The following is an 8,566-nucleotide window of genomic DNA, read 5'->3' as shown; positions in this document are numbered from 1 at the left end:
AAGACTGATTAACGTTCATGCCAAATACAATAAATCGATCAATAAACAAACCAGGGTGGATTAAATTATGAGATTCAGTCAGTTGTTCAAAAGCATAGCTGGAAACCACAGTAACTTAGGTTCACAAGGCAACCGCACCACCAATATTAAGTCATTTCAAAGGGTTTCAGCAGTCTTTCTGGATGCTCAGAAAATAGTTCCATAAAGCAATATAATCACAAAGTTGAGTTGTTCTGTTCCTAGAAAGTTTCTCCAGATTCTTGACATCCCATGTTGTATGTAACTGGTTTTGGGTTGATGATGTGAGCAAGCAAGGTTTTGGTGGTCACAAACTGGAGGGGGCATAGGTCCCAGTGAAATAAACAAACAACAAGACTTTTGAGGCTAAGGGCTGGGTAGTTTCAGTGCTATATAAAATGCCCTGCTGCATCTCAGAATACACTTGCCAAAGGTGAACTAAGGACATACACTGGGCCTGATTCACTACTGCCTTGTACCGTATAAATTTTGTACACATGGATGAAAGCAATATAAAGTTAGTGTGAATGATACTGCCAAGAATGACCTTGAGTGGATCACTGCAGACTATGTGGCTCTGGGAAGAAGAATAAAGGAGTTTGAGGTGCAAGTGGTGGTCTCTTCCATCCTCCCTGTGGAAGGAAAAGGTGCAGGTAGAGACCGTTGAATTGTGGAAATCAACAAATGCTACGCTGGTGGTGTCGGAGAGAAAGCTTTGGATTCTTGACCATGGGATGGTGTTCCAAGAAGGAGGAGTGCTAGGCAGACATGGGCTCCACCTAATGAAGAGAGGGAAGAGCATCTTCGCAAGCACACTAGCTAACCTAGTGAGGAGGGCTTTAAACTAGGTTCACCAGGGAAGGAGACCAAAGCCCTGAGGTTAGTGGGGAAATGGGATACCGAGAGGAAGCACAAGCAGGAGTGTGCAAGAGGGGAGGACTCCTGCCTCATACTGAGAAAGCAGGACAATCAGCAAGTTATCTTAAGTGCCTATACACAAATGCAAGAAGCCTGGGAAACAAGCAGGGAGAATTGGAAGTCCTGGCACAGTCAAACAATTATGATGTGACTGGAATAACAGAGACTTGGTGGGATAACTCACATGACTGGAGTACTGTCATGGATGGATATAAACTGTTCAGGAAGGACAGGCAGGGCAGAAAATGTGGGGGAGTCGCATTGTATGTAAGAGAGGAGTATGACTGCTCAGAGCTCCAGTATGAAACTGCAGAAAAACCTGAGAGTTTCTGGATTAAGTTTAGAAGTGTGAGAGCAACAAGAGTGATGTCATGGTGGGAGTCTGCTGTACACCACCAGACTGGGGGATGAAGTGGACGAGGCTTTTCTTCTGGCAACTAACAAGAAGTTACTAGATCACAGACCCTGGTTCTCATGGGGACTTCAATCGCCCTGGTATCTGCTGGGAGAGCAATACAGTGGTGCACAGACAATCCAGGAAGTTTTTGGAAAGTGTAGGGGACAATTTCCTGGTGCAAGTGCTGGAGGAACCAACTAGGGGCAGAGCTCTTCTTGACCTGCTGCTCACAAAACAGGGAAGAATTAGTAGGGGAAGCAAAAGTGGATGGGAACCTGGGAGGCAGTGACCATGAGATGGTTGAGTTCAGGATCCTGACACAAGGAAGAAAGGAGAGCAGCAGAATAGGGACCCTGGACTTCAGAAAAGCAGACTTTGACTCCTCAGGGAACTGATGGGCAGGATCCCCTGGGAAATAACATGAGGGGAAAGGAGTTCAGGAGAGCTGGCTGTATTTTAAAGAATCCTTATTGAGGTTGCAGGAAGAAACCATCCTGATGTGTAGAAAGAATAGTAAATATGGACAGATGACCAGCTTGGCTTAACAATGAAATCCTTGCTGATCTTAAACACAAAAAAGAAGCTTACAAGAAGTGGAAGATTGGACAAATGATCAGGGAGGACTATAAAAATTGCTCAGGCATGAAGGAGTGAAATCAGGAAGGCCAAATCACACTTGGGACAGATACCCGCCGTATTGGAGGGTGTGATCGATTTATTAAAGATATATTGCTCGTCGACTAGCGGGACAAGAATGAGTGGAAATCAGATGGGGAGCCGTGGCCGTTGATCCGTGCCGTGAGGACACCTAGTGACAAAGTCGGAATAAGATACGTCGAAAGCTACGGTATTACAGTAGCTGAAGTTGCATATCTTACATCGAACCCCGCCCAGTGTAGCCAGGCCTTGTTGGAGTTGTAGCTAGCAAGAGATGTTAAGAGTAACAAGAAGGGTTTCTTCATTTTTTTTTTTTTTTTGCGCAAGTGATTGTAATGCTGATGAAAGGTCCTGCACTGGCAGCTGCCATACCGAGGTCACTCCCCAAATAGATGGAGAATGGGCAGCTGCAGTGCATGACCTTTATGCTGCCCCTCTCACCCAACAGGCCTCTGCTTTGTCCTGGAGGAACCATCTCTACAGGCAGAGAATATCCGCCCTCATGACAGTTCAACTGAAAATATGATGCACCCGGAAGAACCCTGCTGAAGTTGCACTGTGCACACAGAACACATTGGCTGGTGGAACTCCGCTATCAAGACTCCCAGCAGAGGGAACGAATAGTGATGGCATCTTTGTAATGTAGACACCAGCCTTCAGAAACCAGAGTTAGACCACTAATGCTTCACATGGAAAGGGATTACCCTTAAATATAAGACAGAGAAATTGATATCCTGCTATCCCCCCAAACCTCCCCAACTCTAACATGTCTAACAACCTTTACCCCTACCTTTTTCAGAAACAGCGACCGATCCTACAACAACCAGGTCCACTTGGACTTTTGCGTCCAGACCTATAGGCACACTGTAATCCTTTACCCCCTAAGAAGAAAAACATGATTTTAAGGACGTTTCACTTCCAATTCAGTAAAACATCATCATCAAAAATAATCAAGCCTCCTTTGCTCAAACCAAATAAACAACCAAGCTCTGAAATGTACCTTCCCATACACAGCCAAATATCAGAAGTCTGGAAAGTTATTCTCCAAGCATCCAGCGAGTTAGAATTCTGCAATATATTTTCTGCTAAACTGTTGACACTTTTGGCATATTTCAATAGAAGCTGTGGCTTTTCGTTACTTCCGAAAACCAAGCTAGTTATTGAGCAGCTTAAATTTGTATTTGAAACCAAACATCAGGCTCCTATTTTTGAAAATCTTGGCAGATGCCATGTAAGAGTAATGCATTGCACCAGTCACAGAAGGATCACAACGTGCGTTAAAAATTGTTAATAAATTAATCCTCACAAAACGTCTGTGAAATAGGCAAGTGTTAACTTAGGCTTACAAATGGGACCGCTGAAGTTTAGAGACATTACAGGCTTGTCTACTCACACATTCTCCTGAACTTTCCTTCCTTGTCACATTTTGATGTCTATGAGTCAACAGTGTGCCCTTGTTGCCAAGAAGGTTAATGGCATTTTGGGCTGTATAAGTAGGGGCATTGCCAGCAGATTGAGGGACATGATCATTCCCCTCTATTCGGCATTGGTGAGACCTCATCTGCAGTATTCTGTCCAGTTTTGGGCCCCACACTATAAGGAGGATTTGGAAAAATTGGAAAGAGTCCAGCAGAGGGCAACAAAAATGATTAGGGGGCTGGAGCATATGATTTATGAGAAGAGGCTGAGGGAACTGGGATTATTTAGTCTGCAAAAGAGAATAATGAGGGGGGATTTGATACCTGGTTTCAACTACCTGAAAGGGGGTTCCAACGAGGGTGGCTCTAAACTGTTCTCAGTAGTGGCAGGTGACAGAACAAGGAGTAATGGTCTCAACTTGCAATGGGGGAGGTTTAAGTTGGATATTAGGAAAAAAACTTTTTCACCAGTAGGGTAGTGAAGCACTGGAATGGGTTACCTAGGGAGGTGGTGGAATCTCCTTCCTTCGAGGTTTTTAAGGTCAGGCTTGACAAAGCCCTGGCTGGGATGATTTAGTTGGGGATTGATCCTGCTTTGAGCAGGTGGTTGGACTAGATCAGGGGTCCCCAATGCGGTGCCCACGGGCGCCATGGTGACCGCGGGGGCATCTAAATGCACCCACATCCTGGCCAGCGGTGGAGCATCTGCTGAAATGCTGCTGAATTTCTGTGGCATTTCGGTGGCGATGCCTCTTGATGAAGCCGCTTGCCACTAACAAGTGACATCATCGAGAGGCATCACCGCAGAAATGCCGCTGAAATTCGGCGGCATTTCGGCAGGTGCTCCATCGCTGCCACGGTCCTTCGTCTGGCAGATGCCAGACGAAAGGGTTGGGGACCACTGGAGTAGATGACCTCCTGAGGTCCCTTCCAACCCAGATACTCTATGATTCTGTGAAAGACAATCAAATGAGGGTGGTAGCATTTCACGCTCACTCTGCACAGGTGTAAATGACTATGCAGTGGTCAAAATAATGAAAAACTAGGCTCCTCACTCACATCTTGTTTTCAGAAAGATGAGGGGAACTCTGAGTGAACCCTTGCTATTCCATTGTCTGATTTTTTCCTTAAAACATGTAAATAATCATGGCCTGCTGATTTAAGGGCCTGTGTTTACAAGACTAGCCCCATCCCTGCTCAGTTGCTTTAAATTGAGTATTGCTTATATTAGGAGAGAGACTGGCTCCTTCTGATTTCTGCAAGGGAAATGTTTGCATACGGGAACTTCTGCTGGGTCTTGTTTGCTTTCTTCTAATGTTTATTCCAGGCAAAAAAGAAATCTTTAGGTCACTTTTGAATAGGACATGAAATTATTCTTGTCAGCGGAACCTGTCCTGCTGTGGATTTCTCAGATCCAGAGCTGGAGAATTACCCTTCTTTGTGTAAAGAGGAGTTACCCTGTGGGTCCTGTCCTGTATGTCTATGCTGCAGTTAGACACCTGCGGCTGGCCCTTGCCAGCTGAGTTGGACTCACAGGGTTTGGGCTAAGAGGCTATGTAATTGCAGTGTGGATACTCTGGGTTGGGATGCAGCTCGTGCTCTGGGACCCTCCCATTATCACATTCCGGGACGCAATCCAGTGAGGGGTTGAGTCCCCACCTGCCCTGCAACTTTGGGTGCCACACAATGCTTTGTTGCTGCAGCACCCAAACAACATGCAGGTCACACATAGCTCCAGTCTGCCAGCACACTCTGGCTTCTACCAGACTCAGTTGCCACTTCCCAACATATGCCCAGTCCCAGATTTCCCCTGAAACCATGTGTTTTGCATTGTCCATTCCTCTCCTGAACGGTCCAGATATTAGAGGTCTATTGCCCCTGTAAGGGGTCAATGTATGACCAGTTGCTACTTTAATTGGAGTTTCCAAACAATTCAGTTTAAACACAATACTGGCTTAATTTTGATTTAAAAATAAACAAGTTTATTTAACAACAAAGAGAGAGGTTTAAGGCATTAAAGTCACAAATGGTTACAAGAGAAATAAAAATAAAATGCTTTCTAGTGCTGAAACTTAACACACGAGACTTTGTTCAAGGTGAAATTCTTACCAAACATTCCCAGCAACAGGGCTGACCAAATTCTTGGGTCAGAAGGTCCAAAGGTCTGGTTTCTTTGTCTTCTCAGCTGAGAGAGAAAATACTCAGAGTCCAATTATAGTCCAATCAACCTTTTAAATGTGTTTCCTGGTAAGTTACTCCTAGATAAAGTTCCTTCCAGCTGTGAGGATGGAGGCAAGCAGTCTTGTGGGAGAAAAGCTTCCATGTTGTTGTTAAAATGCAAATCGATCCGTTCCTGCCCTACACCCCCACCTTCGCTGCCAAAGACTGGCCATTTGACCAGTGATTGCCAATCAACTTTAACCACCTGGCTAAAGACATCAGCTTGTTCTTTGTCTTTAAGAAACAGGTTTACCTCTTCCCCCGACTTGTCTGGGAAACACATTTCAAGAATAATTTCAGTTTATGTTCATACCTTTACATATAAAGTTGCTACATACATTTCACCAGGACTGACCAGCAAGTTATTAGTTTTCACATGATGCTTCACAAGGCATATTTTATACAAAGATTATTACAAAGGTGTGTAGGGTGTGTGAAAACATGGTTGCATTCAGTCACCTTCACATTGCAGGGTCCTGGAGCTTGGGCTCTAGCCCAATCCCAAAGGTCTATACTACAATTAAACTGCTGCTGAGCCCATGTCAGCTGACATGGACTAGTCACAGGTTTTTAATTGCCATGTAGACATACCCTCAGAACCAGTGGAAATAGGAGAGAGAGAGAGAGAGAGTGTGTGTGTGTGTGTGTGTGTGTGTGTTAAGCTTACTGGATTTTTCTGCTCTTTCTGACAGAACAATTCAGAGGGTTCAGAAATCAAAAACCGAGAGCCTTGTTCTCAGTTATACTAAGGTCCCTGTATGCCACTTTGGCAGCGTAAAGGGGTCTTATAGTGGATGTAAATTACATTTTATGTTCACTTTCAGGCCCTTTACACCATCAGAGTGACATAAAGGAGCTTGAGTATATCCGAGCATTGAGCCTCTGTCCCTTTCTTCCACAACCCAATTTCCCTTTCTGTGGAATATTTTGCTTTTTCAACATAATTTTAAGTTTGGAAATGATCTTGGGGACAACCCACTCCAGGTCCTGACTCTTTCTCCATATTTCTTAACACTCTACGTCTCTCGGTCTATCCTAGTAGCCCGTGGTATCACACTTCCCCCAATGGCCTTTATTATCTTGGCAATAGATTAAAGTTAAGTCTTTTGAATAATTTGTCAGGTATTTCTATCAGGTTATGAACTTGAAAACTTTCCTAAATGGTGTTAAAACTGGTTGTTCAAAGTAAAATTTGACCTGATCATTGTGATAAATGGTATAATCTTTCTCTAATGTATGTTGCCATGTTATCTTTTATGTAAACAGGGTGAAGACAAGAATGTTTCTGAAAAAAGTCTTCATCCTCCAGTGTCACCTTCCTTCGTACCCGATCATATGAAATGTAACATCCTTAAAGCTCAAGTAGAAGCTGCTTTTAGAGTGGGTGCCCAGGTGAGTACACCTTTTAATTTACCCTCTATATTTCCCCTTTCTAATGCTATTCAGGACATAATGTTTCATGGGAAATCACTTCATATTTTCCAAAGTCTGACCATTTCCTTAGGAAGTGTTGTCTCATCTCCCTTGGGTATCCAAAATGACATAAATTGCTCTAGATCTTTAATAGGCCATCAGAACATCTAGCTATTCACTGTGAGTTCAGGGTGGTCTACAGGGTTCATTATTTCTGAACCATCTGCTGTTCATCAGCACTTTTTTGGCTACAGCTGAATCTGGAGCTTTCAGGCCTAATAATGTTTCATTGCCAAAAGGCTGGAAACCAAACAGGAGTTGAGCAGATGAAGTGTGGCTTGGTTGCTTCACTTTCCTTCATCCTTTCAAACCCTAAAGCCTATAGTTTTTTCTGTTCATAGAGCAGTTTGGAATTTTGCTGAGCATTCACTTTTTATTTTTGATTAAGTATTGTATTTTAGTCCTCACTCTGGATAGAAACTGATTTATCGATGGTGAATGTCATATTTGGATGCCTAAATATTGATTCCAGATATTCTTTGGAGGCAGAGGTGTGAAAATGTTAGCCTATGTACTTTTGAGCTTATTTGTTTTTTCAGTCATCCATTTGAAACATTCACGTTCCATTAATTTATTTCAAAATTAGAGTTTTCATGGATAGATCCATATTCACAATCAATGAATTGTGTTACATAAATACCAACGTGTCCATGTGACATAACTGTTTTCAGCTATGTAACAAATAGATGGCATGAGTGTAATGATATTATTTCTTCTATTGAAGGTAACTTTCTTGAAACCTAGACTATTCCTATATAATTATTTTGGAATGTAGTTCATGAAATAAGGATAATGTCATCTTCCATAACAAGAAAGAAAGAAAAGAAATACGAGGGAGAGAGGGTTATTGAATCCTGTCATTATTTCTGTTACTCTGTGTGTGTGTGTGTGTGTGTGTGTGTGTGTGAGCCATGTTAGTCTGTTTCAGCAAAATCAACGAGGAGTCCTTGTGGCACCTTAGAGACTAAAATTTATTTGGGCATAAGGTTTCATGGGCTATAACCCACTTCATCAAATGCATGGAGTGGAAAATAGGCAAATAGAAATATACAGCACATGAAAAGATGGGAGTTGCCTTACCAAGTGGGGGGTCAGTGCTAACAACGCCAATTCAGTTAAGGTGGATGTGGCCCATTCTCAACAATTGACAAGAAGGGGTGAATATCAAGAGAGGGAATATTACTTTTTGTAGTGACCCATCTACTCCCAGTCTTTATTCAGGCCTAATTTGATGGTGTCTAGTTTGCAAATTAGTTCCAGTTCTGCAATTTCTCGTTGAAGTCTGTTTTTGAAGGTTTTTTTATTGAAGAATTGCCACTTTTAAGTCTGTTGTTGAGTGTCCAGGGAGATTGAAGTGTTCTACTGGGTTTTGAATGTTACAATTCTTGATGTCTGATTTGTGCCCATTTATTCTTTTGCGTAGAGACTGTCTGGGTTGGCCAGTGTACATGGCAGAGGGGCATTG

General features: G+C 43.0%; 1 protein-coding gene across 1 annotated transcript in view; it reads left to right on the top strand.

Moving 5' to 3' along the window:
* The window catches only part of EPB41L4B (erythrocyte membrane protein band 4.1 like 4B), a 305,664-nt gene that overhangs the window by 202,185 nt on the left and 94,913 nt on the right, over positions 1-8,566 (top strand). Inside the window, 1 exon segment of the mRNA XM_075063387.1 lies at positions 6,895-7,020. Coding sequence (XP_074919488.1) covers positions 6,895-7,020 — 126 coding nt within the window.

The sequence above is a fragment of the Chelonoidis abingdonii genome, chromosome 2, assembly GCF_003597395.2.
Source record: "Chelonoidis abingdonii isolate Lonesome George chromosome 2, CheloAbing_2.0, whole genome shotgun sequence".
In the NCBI taxonomy this organism is placed as follows: domain Eukaryota; kingdom Metazoa; phylum Chordata; order Testudines; family Testudinidae; genus Chelonoidis; species Chelonoidis abingdonii.
Note: the sequence above shows the minus strand (reverse complement) of the source record. Positions and strands in the feature narration are given on the sequence as shown.